General features: G+C 42.5%; 2 protein-coding genes across 16 annotated transcripts in view; both read right to left on the minus strand.

Moving 5' to 3' along the window:
* LOC106572001 (cyclin-dependent kinase 11B) overlaps positions 1-22,540 on the minus strand; it is a 32,620-nt gene extending 10,080 nt beyond the window's left edge. Inside the window, exons 1-8 of one of the 14 annotated variants that reach the window (XM_045696162.1) lie at positions 20,808-20,877; positions 20,136-20,183; positions 19,701-19,834; positions 18,943-19,082; positions 18,612-18,739; positions 11,748-11,889; positions 297-475; positions 23-151 (exon numbers count right to left, since the gene is read on the minus strand). In XM_045696162.1, the coding sequence (XP_045552118.1) occupies positions 23-151; positions 297-475; positions 11,748-11,889; positions 18,612-18,739; positions 18,943-19,082; positions 19,701-19,811 (829 nt within the window). In that variant the 5' untranslated portion in view covers positions 19,812-19,834; positions 20,136-20,183; positions 20,808-20,877. Of the gene's footprint in view, positions 1-22; positions 152-296; positions 476-11,747; positions 11,893-13,206; positions 13,462-18,611; positions 18,794-18,942; positions 19,083-19,700; positions 19,835-20,135; positions 20,184-20,807; positions 20,911-22,339 lie in introns of those variants that run through there. The other 13 variants (XM_014145690.2, XM_014145689.2, XM_045696159.1 and 10 more) reach the window with 13 other exon arrangements.
* s35e2 (Solute carrier family 35 member E2) overlaps positions 21,003-25,925 on the minus strand; it is a 39,363-nt gene continuing 34,440 nt past the window's right edge. Inside the window, exons 9-10 of one of the 2 annotated variants that reach the window (XM_014145623.2) lie at positions 25,503-25,648; positions 21,003-25,206 (exon numbers count right to left, since the gene is read on the minus strand). In XM_014145623.2, coding sequence (XP_014001098.1) covers positions 24,918-25,206; positions 25,503-25,648 — 435 coding nt within the window. In that variant the 3' untranslated portion in view covers positions 21,003-24,917. 2 annotated transcript variants of the gene reach the window in all.

Raw genomic sequence — 25,925 nt, forward strand, 5'->3', positions numbered from 1 at the left:
CATCTTGATTGGATAGTCTCACCACTAGTTCTACGTGGCTCGCTGCTGTGCTCCAGTCGGTCCTGGGGAGCCTGGTTGGGGCTGCGGCTGCGGTGGCTCTGTTTGGGCTTGTCCCCGTACTCATCGGGCAGCGCACGGTGGTGGGACGGGACTGTCAGAGAACGGACAAGACATTTCGCTTCCCGTCACCAACAGCGCATCCTTACATATATCAAAATACTTACATTCACGTAGACGCTAAGGCTGTAAACTCTAACCCTACATGTGTGCGCAAATGCGTGTGTGTGAAGCCTGACCTTCTCGGCGCGCCTCACGCTCTTTGCGGCGCTCCTCTGCCCTCCTCTCTCTCTCCTTCTGCTCGCGCTGCTCCTTCTGCTGCTGCTCACGGAGCTTGCGGTCTCTCTCGCGCTGGCGCTCCACCTGCTCCAACCTGTCCCTGTAGTCCGGGGAAGACGGGGGAATCCTGTCAGGAGCTCTCCAGAAACCCAAAAGCCACCCACCCCACACTGTTAATGTCTGCTGCATGGAATGGGAAGAGTACAGTATACAGTGTGAAAGGTAACTGCACGGTAAAAAAGATGTCTGACCAGCATGTGACAGTTTGAGGATATGCACGTTTAAAACCTGTTGGGGCTAGGGGGCAGTATTTGCACGGCCGGATAAAAAAACATACCCGATTTAAACTGGTTACTACTCTTGCCCAGAAACGAGAATAAGCATATAATTAGTAGATTTGGATAGAAAACACTCTAAAGTTTCTAAAACTGTTTGAATGGTGTCTGCGAGTATAACAGAACTCATATGGCAGGCCAAAACCTGAGAAGATTCCATACAGGAAGTGCCCTGTCTGACAATTTGTTGTCCTTCTGTTGGATCTCTATCGAAAATACAGCATCTGTGCTGTAACGTGACATTTTCTAAGGCTTCCATTGGCTCTCTAAAGCCGCCAGAAAGTGGAATGGGGTGTCTGCTGTCTCTGGGCAAAGAACAGCAGCAGAGTTTGTGAGTGGTCAGCCTGGGGACAGTGAGACTGAGATGTGCGTTCACGAGACTACTCCATTTTTTTCTTTCAGCCTTTGAATGAATACAACGTTGCCCGGTTGGAATATTATTGCTATTTTACGAGAAAGATAGCATAAACATTGTTTTTAAACAGCGTTTGACATACTTCGAAGTACGGTAATGGAATATTTTGAATTGTTTTGTCATGAAATGCGCTTGCGCGTCACACTTCGGATAGTGACCTGAACGCACGAACAAAACAGAGCTATTTGAATATAACTATGGATTATTTGGAACCAAAACAACATTTGTTGTTGAAGTAGAATTCCTGGGAGTGCATTCTGACGAAGAACAGCAAAGGTAATCCAATTTTTGTAATAGTAATTCTGATTTTAGTGAGCCCCAAACTTGGTGGGTGTCAAAATAGCTAGCCGTGATGGCCGAGCTATGTACTCAGAATATTGCAAAATGTGCTTTCGCCGAAAAGCTATTTTAAAATCTGACACCGCGATTGCATAAAGGAGTTCTCTATCTATAATTCTTAAAATAATTATGTATTTTGTGAACGTTTATCATGAGTAATTTAGTAAATTCACCGGGAGTTTTCGGTGGGTATGCTAGTTCTGAACATCACATGCTAATGTAAAAAGCTGTTTTTTTTATATAAATATGAACTTGATTGAACAAAACATGCATGTATTGTATAACAATGTCCTAGGAGTGTCATCTGATGAAGATCAAAGGTTAGTGCTGCATTTAGCTGTGGTTTTGGTTTTTGTGACATATATGCTTGCTTTGAAAATGGCTGTGTGATTATTTTTGGCAGGGTACTCTCCTGACATAATCTAATGTTTTGCTTTCGCTGTAAAGCCTTTTTGAAATCGGACAATGTGGTTAGATTAACGAGAGTCTTATCTTTAAAATGGTGTTAAATAATGTTTCAGAACTTGAAGTTATAGCATTTTTGAGGTATTTGTATTTCTTGCCACGCGATTCCACTGGCTGTTGACTAGGGTGGGACGCATCCCACCTAGCCCATAGAAGTTAAAGGCAGACTAAGATATGACATCATAAGCTAGGTTTCCACCCAATTTGCGACAGATTTTCAAGCAAATATTATAAAATAGTTTCCATCAGACGGACTTTGTTGCGGACAAAGGGCTGTGTGTGATGACGTAGCGCAAACAATCCTGCACTTAAGTTTCCATGTACAAAAAAACAACATGAGTTTAATGTGTTTTCACTGCGTTTTCCACTCAGATTTTTTGGTTGTCACACAAACTGTAACGATCGGGGTTTGATAATGCAACCAAAACAATCGCATTTGCGACCGTTTGTTTGATTTGACAGTGCAACATTTTAAATTGGTTGCAAGTGATTTTCTTTTTAACCTGGTCACGTTATTTATTTTTATCATCATGATTTATTCAAACAGTAATGTGCAATTGACCAAAAATAAATCAACTTTCTGAAGAGGCAACAATGGCACAGGAATGACCTTGTCGGTGTGTGTCAGGGCTTGACATACTGGGGAGGTTTTGGAAACCCTACGGGCCAGTCAGACATTTGAAAATCAGACATTTCCTCTCAACCTGGTCTCATAGCATTTCGTATTATTTCATAAGTGAATCTGAGACTCAATTTAGTATATGTTACGATTTGTATGGTATGTATTAATTTCTGGATGTCCATCACCCATTTCGCATGATATGCTACAAATTCTAGCTAGGTGGCTAACATTAGCTAGACTAGTGGTTAGGGTTAAGTTTAGGAGCTAGGTTAAAAGTTAGGGGGAATGGTTAGTTAAAAGGGTTAAGGTTAGTCTTAGAGGAATGGCTAGCTAACATGCTAAGTAGTTACAAAGTAGATAAAAGATAGAAATGATTGAAAAGTTGATAATTAGCTAAAATGCGAAAGCTGTCAGTGATGAGATTCTAACTCGCAACCTTTGGTAGCTAGCCATTCGCGTTATACTCCCAACCAATCACGGGACGTTTCGCATTATACGACCAGCCATCCACCCAACGTAACATTTCCTACTAAATGGAGTGTCTCAGATTTATCAAATCAAATGTTAGTCACATGCGCCAAATACAAAAAGGTGTTGACCTTAGTGAAATGCTTACTTACGAGCCCCTAACCAACAATGAAGCTTATATATACTGCTCCAAAAAATAAAGGGAACACTTATACAACACAATGTAACTCCAAGTCAATCACACTTCTGTGAAATCAAACTGTCCACTTAGGAAGCAACACTGATTGACAATACATTTCACATGCTGTTGTGCAAATGGAATAGACAACAGGTGGAAATTATAGGCAATTAGCAAGACACCCCCAATAAAGGAGTGGTTCTGCAGGTGGTGACCACAGACCACTTCTCAGTTCCTATGCTTCCTGGCTGATGTTTTGGTCACTTTTGAATGCTGGCGGTGCTTTCACTCTAGTGGTAGCATGAGACGGAGTCTACAACCCACACAAGTGGCTCAGGTAGTGCAGCTCATCCAGGATGGCACATCAATGCGAGCTGTGGCAAGAAGGTTTGCTGTGTCTGTCAGCGTAGTGTCCAGAGCATGGAGGCGCTACCAGGAGACAGGCCAGTACCTCAGGAGACGTGGAGGAGGCCGTAGGAGGGCAACAACCCAGCAGCAGGACCGCTACCTCCGCCTTTGTGCAAAGAGGAGCAGGAGGAGCACTGCCAGAGCCCTGCAAAATGACCTCCAGCAGGCCACAAATGTGCATGTGTCTGCTCAAACGGTCAGAAACAGACTCCATGAGGGTGGTATGAGGGCCCGACGTCCACAGGTGGGGGTTGTGCTTACAGCCCAACACCGTGCAGGACGTTTGGCATTTCCCAGAGAACACCAAGATTGGCAAATTCGCCACTGGCGCCCTGTGCTCTTCACAGATGAAAGCAGGTTCACACTGAGCACGTGACAGACGTGACAGAGTCTGGAGACGCCGTGGAGAATGTTCTGCTGCCTGCAACATCCTCCAGCATGACCGGTTTGGCGGTGGGTCAGTCATGGTGTGGGGTGGCATTTCTTTGGGGGGCCGCACAGCCCTCCATATGCTCGCCAGAGGTAGCCTGACTGCCATTAGGTACCGAGATGAGATCCTCAGACCCCTTGTGAGACCACATGCTGGTGCGGTTTGCCCTGGGTTCTTCCTAATGCAAGACAATGCTAGACCTCATGTGGCTGGAGTGTGTCAGCAGTTCCTGCAAGAGGAAGGCATTGATGCTATGGACTGGCCCGCCCATTCCCCAGACCTGAATCCAATTGAGCACATCTGGGACATCATGTCTCACTCCATCCACCAACGCCACGTTGCACCACAGACTGTCCAGGAGTTGGTGGATGCTTTAGTCCAGGTCTGGGAGGAGATCCCTCAGGAGACCATCCGCCACCTCATCAGGAGCATGCCGCGTTGTAGGGAGGTCATACAGGCACGTGGAGGCCACACACACTACTGAGCCTCATTTTGACTTGTTTTAAGGACATTACATCAAAGTTGGATCAGCCTGTAGTGTGGTTTTTCACTTTAATTTTGAGTGTGACTCCAAATCCAGACCTCCATGGGTTGATAAATTGGATTTCCATTGATTCTTTTTGTGTGATTTTGTTGTCAGCACATTCAACTATGTAAAGAAAAACTAATTTAATAAGATTATTTCATTCATTCAGATCTAGGATGCGTTATTTTAGTGTTCCCTTTATTTTTTTGAGCAGTGTATATATATATATATTTTTTTTTTAAAGTAACAAGTAATTAAAGAGCAGCAGTAAAATAATGGCGAGTCAATGTGCGGGGGCACCGGTTAGTTGAGGTAATATGTACATGTAGGAAGAGTTATTAAAGTGAATATGCATAGAAACAGAGTAGCAGCGGTGTAAGGGGGGGGGCGGCACAGCAAATAGTCTGGGTGGCCATTTGATTAGATGTTCAGGAGTCTTATGGCTTGGAGGTAGAAGCTGTTTAGAAGCCTCTTGGACCTAGACTTGGCGCTCCGCTGCCACTTGCCGTGTGGTAGCAGAGAGAACAGTCTATGACTAGGGTGGCTGGAGTTTGACAATTTTTAGGGCATTGACACCACCTGGTATAGAGGTCCTGGACTGTTGGAAGCGTGGCCCCAGTGATGTGCTGGTCCGTACTCTCTACCCTCTGTAGTGCCTTGCGGTCAAAAGCCGTTGCCCTACCAGGCAGTGATGCAACCAGTCAGGTTGCTCTCGATGGTGCAGCTGTAAAACCTTTTGAGGATCTGAGGACCATTGCCAAATCTTTTCAGTCTCCTGAGGGGGAATATGTTTTTTTTTGTCGTGCCCTCTTAACAACTGTCTGAGTGTGCTTGGACCATGTTAGTTTGTTGGTGATTTGGACACCAAGGAACTTGAAGCTCTCAACCTGCTCCACTACAGCCCTGTCGATGAGAATGGGGGCGTGCTCGGTCCTCTTTTTCCTGTAGTCCAGAATCATCTTTGTTTTGATCACGTTGAGGGAGAGGTTGTTGTCCTGGCACTAGGTCAGGTCTCTGACCTCCTCCCTATAGGCTGTCTCATCGTTGTCCAGGCCTACAACTGTTGTGTCACCGGCAAACTTAATGGTGGTGTTGGTGTAGTGCCTGGCCGTGCAGTCATGAGTGAACAGGGAGTACAGGAGGAGACTGAGCATGCACCCCTGAGGGGCCCCCGTGTTGAGGATCAGCGTGGCAGATGTGTTATCTACCCTTACCACCTGGGGGCAGCCCGTCAGGAAGTCCAGGATCCAGTTGCAGAGGGAGGTGTTAAGTCACAGTGTCCTTAGCTTAGTGATGAGCTTTGAGGGCAATATGGTGTTGAACGCTGAGCTGTGGTCAATGAACAGCATTCTCACATAGGTGTTCCTTTCGTCCAGGTGGGAAAGGGCAGTGTGGAGTGCAATAGAGATTGCATCATCTGTGGATCTGTTAGGGCGGCATGCAAATTGGAGTGTGTAGGGTTTCTGGGATAATGGTGTTGATGTGAGCTATGACTAGGCTTTCAAAGCACTTCATGGCTACAGACGTGAGTGCTATGGGTATGTAGTCATTTAGGCAGGTTACCTTAGTGTTCTTGGGCACAGGGAATATGGTAGTCTGCTTAAAATATGTTGGTATTACAGACTGACAGGGAGAGGTTGAAAATGTCAGTGAAGACACTTGCCAGTTGGTCAGCGCACGCTCGAAGTACATGTCCTGGTAATCTGTCTGGCCCTGAGGCCTTGTGAATGTTGACCTGTTTGAAGGTCTTACTCACATCGGCTGTGGAGGCGTGATCACACTGTCTTCTGGAACAGCTGGTGCTCTCATGCATGTTTCAGTGTTATTTGCCTCGAAGCGAGCATAGAAGTAGTTTAGCTCGTCTGGTAGGCTCGTGTCACTTGGCTGTGCTTCCCTTTGTAGTCTGTAATGGTTTGCAAGCCCTGCCACATCCAACGAGCGTCAGAGTATGATAGTATGATTCGATCTTAGTCCTGTATTGACGCTTTGCCTGTTTGATGGTTCGTCGGAGGGCATAGCGGGATTTCTTATAAGCTTCAAGGTTAGAATCCCGCTCCTTGAAAGTGGCAGCTCTAGCCTTTAGCTCAGTGCAGATGTTGCCTGTAATCCATGGCTTCTGGTTGGGGTATGTACGTACGGTCACTGTTGGGACGTCGTCATCGATGCACTTATTGATGAAGCCAATGACTGATGTGGTGTACTACTCAATGCCATCGGAGGAATACCGGAACATATTCCAGTCTGTGCTAGCAAAACAGTCCTGCAGTTTAGCATCTGCTTCATCTGACCATTTGATCGAGACACTGGTGCTTTAATTGTTGCTTGTAAGCAGGAATCAGGAGGATAGAATTATGGTCAGATTTGCCAAATGGAGGGCGAGGGAGAGCTTTGGATGCATCTCTGTGTGTGGAGTAAAGGTGTTCCGGAGTTTTTCCCCCTCTGTTGCACATTTAACATGCTGATAGAAAATTGGTAAGACAAATTTAAGTTTCCCTGCATTAAAGTCCCCGGATACTAGGAGTGCTGCCTCTGGGTGAGTGTTTTCCTGTTTGCTTATGTCGGAATACAGCACTTTCAGTGCAGTCTTAGTGCCAGCATCAGTCTGTGGTGATATGTAGACAGCTACAACAAATACAGATGAAAACTCTCTAGGTAGATAGTGTAGTCTATACCATATCATGATACTCTACCTCAGGCGAGCAGAACTGAAACTTCCTTAGATATTGTGCACCAGCTGTTACTTACAAAAATACATAGTCCGCCACCCCTTGTCTTACCAGATCCGCTTTTCTATCCTGCCGATACAGCGTATAACCAGCCAGATGTATGTTGATAATGTCGTCTTTCAGCCACGACTCCGTGAAGCATAACCACTAACATGTACAGAATAATACAAAATACTCAAGACCAGATGGTCCCTTTAGTCGTTGGTCCTTGAAAAGTAATTGAAGTTGGCAGCTGATTTAGAAGTTCTACTGCTCCAATATATTAATGCCATGATTTAATTTCTGACCAGTTTTTAAAGAGTTGTAAGCGCGTTTGTTTGTTTCCCGTCTTTTCAATTGAAAGGTGTTGTGCTTGTCTGTTGCGGTAAAGCCATGTGCGGTTATTATGAGCAAGACAAAAGTGAATGTTGGCTTAAAATTGTTTTTCATACAAAACACTGGAAAATCTGTTCACTTTGTGTAACCATTAGCGATGCTAATCATTTTCGGGTAGATGGAAAGGTAATTAAAAAGTAGCCTATGCCTACCCAGCAGAATCATGATTATTTGCATCAATGCAGTGGCCATTTATTTTAGAAAACTCCATCACAAGTGTGCTACAGAAACACAGGTAGCCAAACAACTGTCTGGATAGGTGCGCAACTGATTTAAAGGCTAACTACACTAACCCTACATTTCTCCAATTTTACCCAGACCTCAAAATGTTTCCCCTGATGTGGTTTAAGAACTATTGTGGAGTGAGAAAAGCAAAATGTTTATTTTGTTGTTTTTATATTAGAAAGTGTGATTGACAAAAAACCTGAAAAAAACTGAGGGAAATCAGTCCTCCCTGCTGTTTTTTTTTTGTGTGTGCTATGGTATCGTTTTGGTATTAAGTATAATTTTTTTACATTCTACCCTCTAGAGGATTTTGCAGGAAAGAACACATGTCACTTTCAAATCGCTGCAAAGAAACCACTAAAATGTATTTAACTAGGCAAGTCAATTCAGAACAAATTCTTATTTACAATGACGGCCTAACCCGGCCAAACCCTAATGAAAGCTGGGCCAATTGTGCGCAGCCCTATGGGACTCCCAATCACAGCCCGATAAAGAACACCAATAAGAAGAGACTTGCATGGGCCAAGAAACATGAGCAATGGACATTATACCGGTGGAAATCTGTCCTTTGCTCTGATGAGTCCAAATTTGAGATTTCTGGTTTCAACCGCCGTGTCTTTGTGAGACACAGAGTAGGTTAACGGATGATCTCCGCATAGGTGGTTCCCACCGTGAAGCATGGAGGTGGTGTGACGGTGCTTTTCTGGTGACACAGATTTATTTAGAATTCAAGGCACACTTAACCAGCATAGCTACCACAGCATTCTGCTGCGATACGCCAACTCATCTGGTTTGCGCTTAGTGGGAATATCATTTGTTTTTCAACAGGACAACGAGCAAACACACCTCCAGACTGTGTAAGGGTTATTTGACCAAGAAAGAGAGTGATGGGGTGCTGCATCAGATGACCTGGCCTCCACAATCACCCAACCTTAACCCAATTGAGATGGTTTGGGATGAGTTGGACCACAGAGTGAAGGAAAAGCAGCCAACAAATGCTCAGCATATGTAGGAACTCCTTCAAGACTGTTGGAAAAGCATTCCAGGTGAAGCTGGTTGAGAGAATGACAAGAGTGTGCAAAGCTGTCAAGGTTAAGGGGGGCTACTTTGAAGAATCTAAAATCTATTTTGATCTGATATCTTCACTATTATTCTACAACGTAGAAAAAAAGAAAAAAAACCTTGAATGAGTAGGTGTGTCCAAGGTGTGTACAGTCATGGCCAAAAGTTGAGAATGACACAAATATTCATTTTCACAAAGTTTGCAGCTTCAGTGTCTTCAGATATTTTGGTCAGATGTTACTATGGAATACTGAAGTATAATTGCAAGCATTTCACAAGTGTCAAAAGCTTTTATTGACAATTACATGAAGTTGATGCAAAGAGTCAATATTTGCAGTGTTAACCCTTCTTTTTCAAGATCTCTGCAATCCGCCCTGGCATGCTGTCAATTAACTTCTGGGCCACATCCTGACTGATGGCAGCCCATTCTTGCATAATCAATGCTTGGAGTTTGTCAGAATTTGTGGGTTGTTTGTTTGTCCACCCGCCTCTTGAGGATTGACCACAAGTTCTCAATGGGATTAAGGTCTGGGGAGTTTCCTGGCCATGGACCCAAAATATCGATGTTTTGTTCTCCGAGCCACTTAGTTATCACTTTTGCCTTATGGCAAGGTGCTCCATCATGCTGGAAAAGGCATTGTTCATCACCAAACTGTTCCTGGATGGTTGGGAGAAGTTGCTCTGAGGATGTGTTGGTACCATTCTTTATTCATGGCTGTGATCTTAGGCAAAATTGTGAGTGAGCCCACTCCCTTGGCTGAGAAGCAACCCCACACATGAATGGTCTCAGGATGCTTTACTGTTGGCATGACACAGGACTGATGGTAGCGCTCACCTTGTCTTCTCCGGACAAGCTTTTTCCGGGTGCCCCAAACAATCGGAAAGGGGATTCATCAGAGAAAAGGACTTTTCCCTAGTCCTCAGCAGTCCAATCCCTGTACCCTTTTGCAGAATATCAGTCTGTCCCTGATGTTTTTCCTGGAGAGAAGTGGCTTCTTTGCTGCCCTTCTTGACACCAGGCCTTCCTCAATGTCTTCGCCTCACTGTGCGTGCAGATGCACTCACACCTGCCTGCTGCCATTCCTGAGCAAGCTCTGTACTGGTGGTGCCCCAATCCCGCAGCTGAATCAACTTTATGAGACGGTCCTGGCGCTTGCTGGACTTTCTTGGGCACCCTGAAGTCTTCTTCACAACAATTGAAACGCTCTCCTTGAAGTTCTTGATGATCTGATAACTGGTTGATTTAGGTGCAATCTTACTGGCAGCAATATCCTTCCCTGTGAAGCCCTTTTTGTGCAAAGCAATGATGACGGCACGTGTTTCCTTGCAGGTAACCATGGTTGACAGAGGAAGAACAATGATTCCAAGCACCACCCTCCTTTTGAAGCTTCCAGTCTGCTATTTGAGCTCAATCAGCGTGACAGAGTGATCTCCAGCCTTGTCCTCGTCAACACTCACACCTGTGTTAACGAGAGAATCACTGACATGTCGTCAGCTGGTCCTTTTGTGGCAGGGCTGAAATGCAGTGGAAATGTTTTTGGGGGGATTCAGTTCATTTGCATGGCAAAGAAGGACTTTGCAATTAATTGTAATTCATCTGATCACTCTTCATAACATTCCGGGGTATATGCAAATTGCCATCATACAAACTGAGGCAGCAGACTTTGTAAAAATGTATATTTGTGTCATTCTCAAAACTTTTGGCCACGACTGTATATGCCATATCTCACAACCTGGTGATGTAGCTCTTGCGCTACCTTTCCCTGAGTGAGAGAGGTTTGTACTTTGATAAAATAACCATGTCATGGTAAATTGTCTACCAACAATTGCGCAAGAAATCATTTCCACTACAATTCGTTGCATAATTAATTTTACTGACACAAAAAGATCCCACAGTGTTAAACAAATTGTTGAGATTTAGGAAATTGTACCGACACTCCATGTTTCCATCACAATTGCTGTGATTTAGTTTTTGTTTAGCATGACTTTACTCGCACAAAAACTGTAGATGGAAATGTGGTTAGTGACAGTGGGGTCAAAAAGCATGAATAAAAATATATGTTTTTTTGGGGGGCTCTTTTGGGGGCTCTTTAAACTTTTGTTAAAATTGCCACACTCAAGAGTCACATTCTGGTAGAAGTGTAGTTTGAGAGACCACAGAGACATTTTGATAACTTCATACCTTTGAACACAAGTGATGATTATAAATGTTGATATTTCTTCGTTCTGTAGTATATATCTGCTAATACAAGCCACGCTAACATGCTGGCCAAACCGTCTCCGTGCATGCGTCTATGTGTGCATGATTTTTTTTCTATCCCCATCAGACGCGTTCTTGACATGTAGGTTAAAATACCAAAACCGACTGCGAACCAACTATATTAATTTGGGAAGGTCGAAACACAAATGAAACATTCATGGACATGATGCTAGCTAATTTGTCCTGGGAAATATAAACATTGGGCTGTTATTTTACTCTGCCCTTCCTTTAGCTGGATCTTTGTGTGTTCTCCACTCCACTTTTTATTTACTTCTCCTTCATATTTCTTCTTCTTCTGTGGATTTTATACAGCGGTTGGCAACCAACAAAGTTGCATTACCACCACTAGTGGACTGTGGACCTCATTCATCTTTGAATCACCCATGTGGGTATATGCTCGTAATTATTATAATTTTTTTTTAAATTGGGAAAGGAGAGACTTGCAGCGCGTCAACCAATTTCAATTTAAGAGCCTGGCTACGCAGATGCCCGTTGACGCGCTCAAGCAGTTTGGATGAAATGGACGGTTTGGTCAGCATGCAATACAAACGTGTTTGTATGTGGTCACAGTAGTCACCTCTCTCTGCGGGATTGGGCTCTGGCCTGCTCCCTGCGTTTCTGCCTCTCCCAGTCTCGCCGGGCCTTGTCCTGCTCCTCCCACTGCCGCTTCCTGCGCTCACTCTCCCTGTCTTTGGGCCGCACGTGTTTCCCTGCTGCTGCTACTATGATAAAAACAAACAAATGTAAAACAGTGCTACTTGGTGCTACATATGCATGCATACATAGTTTAATACCACAGTAAAACCAGTCCCTATTCAACTTTCTACAGCAATACCATAAAGATAGGACTCATCCTTATATCTTTGCCATTACAGCATCTGTGACAGCATAGCAGGGCTGACCACATTTAGTGGACTGGTTGATAGGCTGTTGGTCAACCAAGATTTTTTTAGTCGAGCAGTCTCAAAGATTCCCCCCCCATGAGACACCTGTCTGATTCTCACCGGTCTTCTGTGTACTAACCCATTGAGTAGGCTGCGGAGATGCGACCATCCAAGAAGGGAGTGTGGCTAAGATGCACAAGACATGTCTCTCTGCAGAATGCGCTCTGTTCTGCCATTTCGTGCACTTTCATTGTGTAAATTGTTTGCCCTTTGATTGTTAGTGTTTATCAATTCCCCATTACATATATCACCAGTATTAGTCTACATTTACTGTTCATTTGCATTATATCTAATCTATACTGAACAAAAATATAAACGCAACAAGCAACAATTTCATTGATTTTACTAAGTTACAGTTCATGAGGAATTGTCAGTCAATTTAAATAAATTCATTATGCCCTAATCTACGGATTTCACATGACTAGAAATACAGATATGCATCCGTTGGTCACAGATACCATGGAAAAAAAGGGCCTCAGGATCTTGTCACGTTATTTTTGTGCATTCAAATTGCCATCGATAAAACGCAATTGTGTTCGTTGCCCGTAGCTTATACCTGCCCATACCATAAGCACACCGCCAACTTGGGGCACTTTGTTAGCATCATTGACATCAGCAAACCGCTGGCCCACACAATGCCATACATGTGGTCTGCAGTTGTGAGGCCGGTTGGACATACTGACAAATTCTCAAAAATGACTTATGGTAGAGAAACAAGCAAAATTCTCTGTCAACAGTTTCATGAGCTAAAATAAAAGATCGCAGCAATGTTCTATACGCACAAAAAGCTTATTTCTCTAAAATATTGTGCACAGATGTTTACATCTCTGTTAGCAGGGCTGTGCCCGAACAAAAAATAAACAAATTGTCGACCAAGAGACGTCTGTTCTTTTTAAACTTCTATATGCAGTGCATTCTGAAAGTTTTCAGACCCCTTGACTTTTTCCACATTGTTACGTTACAGCCTTATTCCAAAATGTATTAAATAAATGTTTTCCATCAATCTACACAATACCCCATAATGACAAAGCGAAAACAGGTCAATTATTTTGCGAAATTTATAAAAAGAAAAAAAACAAATACCTTACTTACATAAGTACTCAGACCCTTTTATGAGACACAAAATTGAGGTCAGGTACATCCTGGGGGAGAAGGGCCTTGGTCAGGGAGGTGACCAAGAACCAGATGGTCACTGACAGAGTTCCTCTCTGGAGATGGGAGAACCTTCCAGAAGGACAACCATCTCCGCATCCTTCCACCAATCAGGCCTTTATGGTAGAGCAGCCAGACGAAAGCAACTCCTCAGTATGAAGCACGACAGCCAGCTTGGACTTTGCCAAAAGGCACCTAAAGGACAGACCATGAGAAACTAGTACAAAGTATAGACAGATCCTTGATGAAAACCTGCTCCAGAGCACTCAGGATCTCAGACTGGGGTGAAGGTTCACCTTCCAGCAGGACAACGACCTTAAGCACACAGCAAAGAAAACGCAGGAGTGGCTTCGAGACCAGTCTTTGAATGTCCTCAAGTGGCCCAGCCAGAGCTCGGACTTGAACCTGATCAAACATCTCTGGAGACCTTAAAATAGCTGTGCTGCGACACTCCCCATCCAACCTGATAGTGCTTGAGAGGATCTGCAGAGAATGGGAGAAATACCCCAAATACAGGTGTGCCAATCTTGTAGTGTCATACCCAAGAAGACTCAACGCTGTAATCGCTGCCTACGGTGCTTCAACAAAGTGACACATGCACGTAAATGTGATAATTATGTTTTTTATTTTAATACATTTCTAAAAACCTGTTTTTGCTTTGTCATTATGGGCTATTGTGTGGAGATAGATATAGGATAAAAAAATGTAATCCATTTTAGAATATGGCTGTAGCGTAACAAACTGTGGAAACTGAATACTTTCCGAATGGATTGTAGACACATCCTATGATTTAATCAAATCAACTATTTGCACTAAGCTTGTCTTATGCTTTAAGCTAACTGTTGGATGAAATAATTAAGACACACAAATGACCGCAATTTATTTGATTGTGCCGCCTGTCTCAGACTTGCTGTGTTAAAAGGAAAAGACAGAGTGACTGTGACTAGCACCCGTTGTCCTGCTCTCCTCCCTGCTGCAGCAACCACCACAGAACACGGTGTATAGTGCTGTCCATGTTGCAACATAATTAAAGCCATTTCTGACTTTAAAGTTGTTACTGAAATGCCTAATTTGTTTTGGGAAAACATTCCCTACTCCCTCAACCCTTCCTCTCTTTATGTGACACATGCACGTGACCAATAGTGCCTGACGTATAGCATACCATAATCACATAAATTGGTTATAAAAAAATGTTTTCTTCAAAAACGATGAATGCCGTAACACGTGACAGCAAAATGGATGCAGAGGTGACAAACTTGAAAGGGGAAGTCAGAAGTGTGGAATAAATGACTAGTTGTGGAAAATACTGGAGAACAGTCGACTAAAATGGGGTGGGCCCTAACTGTTCATGAGCAGTTCTTTGCCAAGATTATCCAGCCACCTGACAATTGTGGCATAACAAGAAGCTGATTAAACAGCACTATCGTTACACAGGCGCACCTTGTGCAGGGGACAAAAGGCCACTCCAAAATGTGCAGTTTTGTCACAACATAATGCCACAGATGTCTCATGTTTTGAGGGAGCGCGCAATCGGCATGGTAAATGCAGGAATGTCCACCAGAGCTGTTGCCAGAGAATTGAATGTTCATTTCTCTACCATAGCCGCCTCCGATGTTGTTTTAAAGAATTAGGCAGTACATCCAACCGGCCTCAACCACCGGGCGAGTGGTTTGCGGATGTCAACGTTGTGAACAGAGTGCCCCATGTAGTCAGTGGGGTTTTGGTATGGGCAGGCATAAGCTATGGACAACGAACAATTGCATTTTATTGATGGGATTTTGAATTCACAGAGATACCGTGACAAGATCATGAGGCCCATTGTCATGCCATTCATCTGTACACAATTCCTGGAAGCAGAATATTTCCCAGTCCTTCCATGGCCTGCATACTCACCATACATGTCACCCATTGAGCATGTTTGGGATGCTGTGCATCAACGCATACGATAGCAGGTTCCAGTCCCCGCCAATATTGATTAACTTCGCACAGCCATTGAAGAGTGGGACAATATTCCACAGGCCACAATCAACAGCCTGATCAACTCTATGCGAAGGAGAAGTGTCGAGCAACACGAGGCAAATGGTGGTCACACCAGATACTGACTGGTTTTCTGATCCAAGCCTCTACATTTTTTTTTAAGGTACACTACATGACCAAAAGTAAAAAGGACACCTGCTCGTCGAACATCTCATTCCAAAATTATGGGCAATAATATGGAGTAGCGCCCCCCCCGCTATAACAGCCTACACTCTTCGTGGAAGGATACCACTAGATGTTCTAACATTGCTGCAAGGGACTTGCTTCCATTCAGCCACAAGAGCATTAGTGAGGTCGGGCACTGTTGGGCGATTAGACCTGGCTCGAAATCGGCATTCCAATTCATTGCCAAAGGTGTTTGATGGTGTTGAGGTCAGGGCTCTGTGCAGGCCAGTCAAGTTCTTCCACACCAATATTGACAAACCATTGCTGAAACAGGAAAGGGCCTTCCTCAAACTGTTGCCACAAAGTTGCCTTGGAGGGGATGGCTGCCGTTTTACGGGCTCCTTACCAACAACTATGTTTTGTTATTTTTTTGCATTGTTTGTAACTTATTTTGTACATAATGTTGCTGCTACCGTCTCTTATGACCAAAAAGAGCTTCTGGACATCAGAACAGCACCTTTGACAGCGATTACAGCCTCGAGTCTTATTTAGTATGACGCTAAAAGCTTGGCACCCATTCTTCGCCGCAGATCCTATCAAGCTCTGTCAGGTTGGCTGGGGAGCGGTGCCGCACAGCTATTTTCAGGTCTCTCCAGAGATGTTAGATCGGGTGCCTTGTGAGAATTAGTCAGCGAGTGGGTAAACCACCTTTACAATCAGCCCTATTAGCTACGTGCTTCAGCACTTGCCGGTCCCGTTTTGTGAGTTTGTGTGGCCTAACAGTTTGCGGCTGAGCCGTTGTTGCTCCTAGACGTTTCCAGTTCACAATAACAGCACTAACAGTTGACCAGGGCAGCTGTAGCAGAGCAGACATTTTACAAACTGACTGGTTGGAAAGGTGGCATCCTATGACAGTGCCACATTGAAAGTCAATGAGCTCTTCAGTAAGGCCAATATACTGTCAATGTTCGTATTTGGAGATTGCATGGCTGTGTGCTCGATTTTATACACCTGTCAGCAACAGGTGGGTGAAATAGCCGTATCCACTCATTTTAAGGGCTGTATACATACACTATATATACACAAAAGTATCTGTGACAAACAGATGCATATCTGTATTCCTAGTCATGTGAAATCCATAGATAAGGGCCTAATGAATTTTTTTGAATTGACTCATTTCCTCATATGAACCGTAACTCAGTAAAATCTTTGAAATTGTTGCCTGTTTATATTTTGGTTCAGTACAATGTTTTCTAATGTTTTTAGAATCCATTGATAATGACAATAGTTCTCTCCCTTTCGATAGCCATTCAACATTAAAGGGAAATATGTAATGCTCTGATCCAATGGAAACATAATACATGATTACTTCTTATCCCTTGCACAAATAGCCTACAGCTGTGTCTGTCCCGAGCTCACTGGTGCTCGAAACTGAGGGCCCAGAATATTTCATACAATGCTGCAAGTTTGCTAGTGCAAGCTTCAGTTGATACAATGTTTCAAGTTTGTTGTAGACAGGCCATGTGTAGCCAATGTGATTTATAGCAGACTTAATTTCATCAGGATATTTTCTACCTGCAGGCTACAATGTTTTTATTTGCTGGCTTTATTTGAGCTACTTTTACACTTACAGTGCATGCGGAAATTATTCAGACCCTTTGACTTTTTCCACATTTTGTTACGTTACAGCCTTATTCTAAAATGTCTTAAAATTGTTTCCCCCCCCATCAATCTACACACAATACCCCATTGTGACAAAGCAAAAACAGATTTAGACATTTTTGCAAATGTATTAAAGATTTAAAAAAATATATAAAATGGAAATATCACATTTACTTAAGTATTCAGACCTTTTACTCAGTACTTTGAAGGACTGTTGACAGCGATTACAGCCTCAAGTCTTATTTGGTATGACGCTACAAGCTTGACACACCTGTATTTTGGGAGTTTCTACTATCCTCTCAAGCTCTGTCAGGTTGGCTGGGGAGCGGTGCTGCACAGCTATGTCCAGTTCTCTCCAGAGACGTTCGATCTGGTTCAAGTCCGGGCTCTGGCTGGGCCACTCAAGGACATTCAGAGACTTAACCGTAAGCCACTCCTGCGTTGTCTTGGTTGTGTGCTTAGGATTGCTGTTCTGTTGGAAGGTGAACCTTCACCCCAGTCTGAGGTCCTGAGCACTCTGGAGCAGGTTTTCATCAAGGATCTCTGTACTTTGCTTTGTTCATCTTTCCCTCGATCCGGACTACTCTCCCAGCCCCTGAAAAATATCCCTACAGCATAATACTGCCACCACCATGCTTCATGGTGTCAGGTTTCCTCCAGAAGTGACCCTTCGCATTCAGGCCAAAGAGTCCTTTAAAAGCCTTTTGGCAAACTCCAAGTGGGCTGTTATGTGCCTTTTACTGAGGAGTGGGTTCCATCTGGCCACTCTACCATAAAGTCCTGAATGGTAGAGTGCTGCAGCGATGGTTGTCCTTTTGGAAGGTTCTCCTATTTCCAAAGAGGAACTCTGGAGCTCTGTCAGAGTGACCATTGCGTTCTTGGTCACCTCCCTGACCAAGGCCCTTCTCCCCCGATTGCTCAGTTTGGCCGGGCGGCCAGCTCTAGGAAGAGTCTTGGTGGTTCCAAACTTTTTCCATTTAAGAATGAAGTTGTAGAAACATCTCAAGGATGATCAATGGAAACAGGATGCACCTGAGATCAATGTTGAGTCTTACAGCGAAGGGTCTGAATACTTATGTAAATAAGGTATTTCTGTCTAACACATTTGCAAAAATATCTAAAACCCTGTTTTTGCTTTGTCATTATGGGGTATTGTGGGTGATTTAATCAATTTTAGAATAAGTCTGTAATGTGACAAAATGTGGAAGGGAAAGGGTCTGAATACTTTCCGAATGCAGTGTATAGTTGATTTGATCAAAACACCTAGGGTGTCTATGTATGGAAAAATACACGGTTAAACATTTTGACCAATCCAATCTTAGAAAATACAACTCTTGGTCGACCAATTTTTTGTTGTTGCTGGGGACGGGCCCACAGCATGGCCAGCCCCATTGAGGCTACAACCCATAGGAATCCCCACTACTTTAAAATGGCGGAAGCATGGTGGAAGCCCTCAATGGCACTGACCATGCTAAAAAGACCTTTCAGCCACTAGAGTTATCTAATAATTGAGCAATACACATCCCAGGATGGCAATGTACCTCCTTCAGCAGAGTGACTGCGACGGCGTCTCTTGTCCTTTCTCTTCTCCTCCTTTCTGTGGTGAGATTTGTCTTTCCTGGCCATTTGCTGGGGAGGCTTTATTGCCAGCGATTCATCCTCTTCTCCCCTGGAATTGGGAAGACTGTCTAGTGCCAACGACTCAACAAACAGGCTGCCCCTGTGCATAGCAGGGTCGCGTTCAGTTAGGACAAAAATGGGAGAAAATGTATTCAAAGGGATAAGTTCAGTTTTTAAAGACGTTTTCTCCAGTATCTGGCCCTCCTGAACGTAACCCCAATTCCCACGGCTCTTTTTCCGTATCCCCTTTACCTGTCCTCTGTGGAGTCTTCCCGTATGTACGGGGAATTCCGGATTGTTATTTCCATTTTTTTATCCCGTAGTTCTCCTTCCTCCGGAGTGTTTCGTTTGGCTTCCCGATCATCCGTCTGTGGACCAGGGCACGGAACGCACTGGACAAAACATGGGAAAGGGACATTATAATGTTCTAACAAAAATTATATGTGGTACGGTAAACATAACAATGATTGATTGCACATAAGGTAAGATAACGATAAAGTTTGAGGCACTAGTTCAAGGACAGATCTAGTCTGTGTAATACATTTAGATACACAATAATGTCAAAGTGAGAAACAGCATCCTCTGATGGGGAGAGAAACAATTATGTCCTAAATCAACCCTTAGCCTCCTATAATCAGGTGGAGATCAGAGCTGATCGGATATGTGTAAGCAATATGGCCAACTTTGCACCTAGTTTTTCAAAGTTGAGCCATTTCCACATTCCTTATCCTAATCTCTTCTCAGATCTCCCCAAGTGTATAGTTGGTACGAGGGCAGTGTTTCCTCGAGTACCCCCAACAGTATACATTTCTGTTGTAGCCTATGACAAGCACACCTGATTCAACTAATCATCAAGTCCTCAATGAGTTGAATCAGATGAGTTTGTCCAGGGCTAAAACAAAAATGTGTGCTGTTGGGGGGTACTCAAGGACAGGAGTTGACTAACACTGTACTAGTGTATAGGGCCTAGTGGTCAGTTTGGGATACAACAGCATTTCTCTTCTGTTTACATTTTTCTGGCTTTTGGGCTCTGTCCTCTCTTCCAGCTCCCTTCTGCGTTTCTTCTCTTGGAGAATTTCGTCTAGTGTTTTCACTTTCCAGGTGTCCTTTTCGTCCCCCATCAGCACCCGCTCGCCACCACCTGCTACACAGAGACCACCAACACAGAGGTATTCAATGCAAGAGCATTGTGAGATATGTCATGTTAATGGAAACTGTGGTATTCATGTACAATGATTTAATTTCATACCTCTACATTTCAACGCATGCGTTTCATGATTTGAGCCTAGGTGTAAATACACACTATTTCGCAAGAGGGTTGTACGAATATGAATTTGATGGGTAATAATAGTACAGACGGTTATTGCCCAGGATAATAGGGGTTATATCGTATAGGGGTTGTAGGGGAGAAGAGGGTCAAGTTGGTAGCCTATAATTTCTGTTACCTGAGTAGCACCTCGTATCTTATCCATAGCAGTAACGTCACACTTTCACTGGTAAAAAAAAATAAACACAAAACACCAATCCAAAAATGGAAGTAAAACGTCGAGGTGATATCAAGGGGGAGAGAGAAGTTATAAATCCAAGTCAAATCGAGAAATCTACAAAACACACGTTGCGTGAAATCTGTCACTGTGTAACAGTAGCTAACCTTGAACTCCGCATATATTAAATGTTACTGCCTAGTTAGTATGTTTACGTTAAGTCCGTTATGATAAATACACCAACTCTAAACGTTACGTAAGGTCAAAGTTTGCAGTTAGCGTACAATAAACATCTCGCAAAATTACCAGTCTTACGTAAATGAATATGCTAACTGTCTTTCGTTTTGTAACATCGGTAGGTGTACAGTTAACTAGCTATCAGCTAGCCGCATCCGTGCATGCTTCTTGTAACTAGCTAATTTTAGTCAGATGCTAACGTTAGCAAAAAAGCATGCTAAAGTTTGCTAGCTAGCTCACGGACGCTAACATAGGCGATAAATGAACATTCCGGTGATACGTTTTGAGTTTAAGGGGCACATTTTTATTGAATTTCGTCTCTTCTAAATCTATCCGAAGTGTGTTAGCTTAAAGCATTCGAATGATTCGCATTTTAACTTAAGTGATTTAACAAACCTGAAATACGCTCCGCGCAATTTTCTAACGCCGGAAGATTCGTTGACTTCTGGGGTCATAAAATTACTTCCGGTTAATACTTCTTCGCTGCATTGAAAATAAGAGGTCACCTTACTGCCATCACCTGGGCAGGAGTTGCAACTGTTTCTAGGTGCAAAACTACGGATACCAACGAACAAAAATTTCCAGACCTGATAAAACACAAGAAAAATAACTTTTATTAACCCGGTTTATACTGTACATTATCTATTATTAAATCGATTAAACCTTACATTGTTTAACTTTACCAGCTCCCCAAAACATACAATTAGTAACCACAAACTCACATTACCAGCACCCCAAAATATACAATTAGAATCCTCATCGACAATTTTAAATGAAACACCCTTTTCAGTTATATGTATTAGCACTTGGCCTATTCAGTAGACCTATTTTGTTATATTATCATCCCTTAATCCTACACAATCCTTTTACCTTCCATCTTCTGTTATACACAGATGAGAGGTACATTAATGTGAATTTTGACATATTGCTAGACGCATAAATTACAATGAGAAGTGGGAGATATATCACAGTGTAAAAGTACTATATCAAGTTCATATGGCAACCAACAAAATAGAGGGGAATACATCAACATCAAATACAAAGGTCCACAGGTTAATTATATATATATTTTTAAGATAGATGCCTCTTTTAAAATAATACTTCACTTATAAAATACAACCCAAAAAACAGCATTCTGAGCAAATTCTCAGAATAGGAGGAAAGCGTCTCTTGATGAGAATTTTACAAAGTACTAGACATGATGTAGTCTTTGATATACCCCATTGGTTTAACATTTTGAAGTTGACAATAAATACCTTAATCACAGTAGTCTTATCAACACTGTACCATGACTGAAAAGCACAGTCTGGTAAGATCATGAATACAGAGAAACATGCAAAAAAAGTGGGACTAGTAAAATAATTAGAAGATTGAACAAAGCCAGTCTGCAAGAGAAATAATTTACAACTAACTATAAACATTGATTGATTGAAATAGTCAGGGAACACAATATGACATTCTATTCAAATGCACACAAATTAGTGTCTACATTAGTAATGTATGAACATTGTCATCCAATGGCATGTGAGAACTTTCACAAATATTGTGTTGTTTAAACGCAGACTCAGCAATATGACATTGTCATACACAGCAGGGTGACTTCCTGCTTAGATAAGATTAAAAAATATATTTTTAAAAACATTCCAATCTGTCAAAAGTTGAGACATGCCCATATCGGGAAGTGCCAACAGTGCCAGTGTTGGCAAATTATGACTTTCCTTTGTTGAATTTGTTGTTAGTCTGAGAAAAGCACCACACAGTACCACACCATGACAAAACCAAGGCAATGCCAGTACTATTCACTCAAGCAAACAGACGTTTCTTTTTTATGTCAGCTTCCCCTTACAAAATGTAGTCAGTTTTGAATAGTTTCACTTTAGCCTATCCTACTGACCACACGTTTTCTATAGAAAAAGGACAAAAATTACCTTCAGTTTTACTAAGCCAAAGCTCAATAGAGATGTTGAATCATTTCAATCGTTGTAGCTAGCTCTTTCAATCCATAGGACTGACCGTTTTTAATTAAAGTGGCAATTCCCTCCATCCGGGATATACTGTTGTCAAATCAAACACACTTCTGAGAGGCCAGTGCAGAAAAAAAAATTCCGATCTGCAACAATTGAATTCCAGCCATGGTCTGCTTCAGTCCTTCAGGGTTTCCACTAGATAGCACAGCCACAAAGTCAAAAATGGCTATATCATAAAAATGTATGAAAACAAAGATGTTTTTTGGTCTTAGTTTAAGGTTTGGTTTAGGCACAAGGTTAGGGTTAAAAATAAAATTTTAAATAGATACATTTTAGAAATAGGCAGGGTTTATGACTTTATGGCGGTGGCAACTAGTGACTGCCGTCCTTGGGGCCAAAGTCCTTCTGGTTTTTGTTTCTCCCCGGTGCTTAATTGCTCAAAGTGTCATTGATTGGCTAAGGAAGTCACACACCTGGTTATGCAGATATAATTCAGTTCAAGCCAAGGATGAAAAACCAGCATAGAATACAGGCCTAGAGGACAAGAGTTGTACACCCATAGTCTGCTCGCTTATTCTCGCTCTCTCTATTGTCAGGCAGCATTGAATAAATCAGTCTTTGGAGATTCCACAACAGAATCTATATAACTTAGCTTGTTTAATGCAAATATTTGATTACATCACCAAAATGGTAATATGGCTGAGAGGAAATGGTTAAAACTTCTTCGGGATCAGTGTCCCATCCACAGGACGGTTGAGCTAACGTAGGCTAATGCAGTTAGCATGAGGTTGTAAGTAACAAGAAAAATTCCCAGGACTTAGACATATCTGATATTGGCAGAAAGCTTAAATTCTTGTTAATCCAACTACACTGTCCAATTTACAATAACTATTACAGTGAAATAATGCCATGCTATTGTTTGAGGAGAGTGCACAGTTTTGAACTTGAAAGGTTATTAACAAATTAAGCACATTTGGGCAGTCTTGATATAACATTTTGAACAGAAATGCAATGGTTCATTGGATCAGTCTAAATCTTTGCACATACACTGCTGCCATCTAGTGGCCAAAATCAAAAGTGCACCTGGGCTGGAATAATACATTATGGCCTTTCTCTTGCATTTCAAAGATGTTACAAAAAAATACAAAATAACTTTTTTTTTTTCTTCTTTGTATTACCTTTTACCAGATCTAATGTGTTATATTCTCCTACATTCCTTTCACATTTCCACAAACTTCAAAGTGTTTATTTTCAAATGGTATCAAGAATATGCATATCCTTGCTTCAGGGCCGAGCTACAGGCAGTTAGATTTGGTTAGTTCATTTCAGGCGAATAATGAAAAAAAGGGGTGGATCCTGAAGAGGTTGGTTGAGAGACCTTGGGGAGTTTCATAACCAGAACTACTAAAAATACATTCATTGTTTAACAAGAATGCAAAAACAACAAAGGAATGTACTCAAGACAAATAACAGTTTCATTAACAGTATGCTTAGCACTTGAAATAAAGTACATCAAGTCTCCCTTATTCAACTGACTCTTAGCAAATAACAAGGTTCAGAGTGGCACAGAAAGTAAGACAGGGATGTGGAAAGCTACACAATGCCACATAAGCCCAAATCAATCTCTCAACACCTAGCTATGACGAAACTTTCAGGTTCTGTTCAAGAACAACAAGAAAATGAAGAACCAACACAATAGTAACCTAAAGAAAGCTTTAAAAAAATAAAAACGGTTGATAGGTGAATTTGTAAGAACTGCAGATGAGGATACAACCTCTGCAGACTGCACTCAAGGTTTTCAAATATTTCAAATTAAATTGCTGTGAGAAAATCAGTGTCAACGGTGAGCTTTGGGAAAACAAATAAGGGTTACCCTCTCGACCTCATCTCCCCCGAAGGCAAGACACCTTTGTGGTCAGGCTAATGCCTGGAATATTTGCTTTACACTTGTGACCAATTGGTATACAGCTGAGCTAAAGCCCTATTAGAATGAATGATGAATGCCTTGACTGTTCTACATGTTGATGGACCTTCGCCAATGATCAGGAGAATAAAGCTGTTTAGTCAACGACAATGTGTGCCCATAACCGAAAAATGTAAGACTCAATAAAACATTACAAAAATTATCATAAAGGCAAGTATGCAGAAAAAATAAACTTGCATTGAACCGCTTCCACCCAATGAATATTGAGAGAAATCCTGAGTTTGCTCGTGTTTCAAAACTATATGAAATAATGAAACATTTCAGGTGAGGGAATGGAACAACAAAAGGAATTGACAGTGTAAAAGTGAAGTTCAAACACACCAGAACCGAGTCAAACACTGGTCCACGTTCAGACCGCACACTAAGGCAAGTTCACAAAGGTATCATCAGAGTGAATCAAGGTGAGGCCGAATGAAACCAGCCTCTCGAATTGACAATTCCCACTGAGAGAAACCCCAGTGACAGATCCTTCCACCGTGCTATGATGACCGTTGACTTCTCCGATTTGTTGTAATGCTGGTGCAAGTCTGCATATCAGGTTCTACATGATCAAAGTTAAAAAGAACAGACCTCTTTGGTCTCTCCCCCTTTGATCTCCTGGGGAGTGTATCGGTCTAATGCTTTGAGCTCGTGGTCCTGCAGAAGTGGTTTGTTGTGTTGGTCCTGAGCCTGGGCGTGGGCCAGGGCCTGTAACGTCTCTCTCTGAAACTGCTTGGCCTTGTTGTACAGCAGCACACCAACAAAAACCAGGGCCGTGCCGGCGGCGCTGAGCACTGTGATGTGGTTACTGAACACAATGATGCTCAGCCAGATAGACATGGCATGCTTCACTGTGCTGGCAACACTGTGGAGGAAAGGGGAGGGTGTTAGATACTGTTGCAGGTTGCACTAAACATTTTTTGAATGTGACTACTGTCTGTCTGACAGACTGCCTGTCTGTCTAAATGCGATGACTGTCAAGGATAATAGTAGTTAGCATTTTCCACCTGAAAGTGACTGGGGGGCTTCTCAATAGTTTCAAGTGGCTCTCTATCCTTATCTAATTTCCTTCATATTCACAGAGGTAAAAATAAAAAAAAGAAACAGATGGGAATGATGGCTAACTGAATTGAAATGCCCCCTTGCATGTGTGACTTCTACCTAAAGGTGACGGGAGAAATGCGTCCCATGAGGGCGTAGGCGGTGACACTCTGCAGGTGGAACAGGACCCCATCAAACAGCAGCAGCAGAACGATGTCTTGACTCCAGCTGAACAAATGCTCACTCTTCCCAATCACTGGAAGGTCCTGGAGGCACAAAGGAGCACTGGAGAACACCAAACTGAAACAGTCCCAAACCAAATACCAGGTCAAGTTGCTAACTTGGTATTTTCATTGTTAACCAACTTAAACCTTAAACAGCATTTTCATTGTTTTTAAAGCAACTGTTTTACAACATAAACCAGTATTAGGCTATAGTCATTATGATGGTAATGGTATATAATTATAGTATATAATATAATAGTATAGAATTTGTATCTGCCATCAGTAGCTTTAGCTGCACAAGACAGTACTGCATTCAAAA

This window comes from Salmo salar, chromosome ssa15 (assembly GCF_905237065.1).
Source record: "Salmo salar chromosome ssa15, Ssal_v3.1, whole genome shotgun sequence".
NCBI classification, from domain to species: Eukaryota; Metazoa; Chordata; class Actinopteri; order Salmoniformes; family Salmonidae; genus Salmo; species Salmo salar.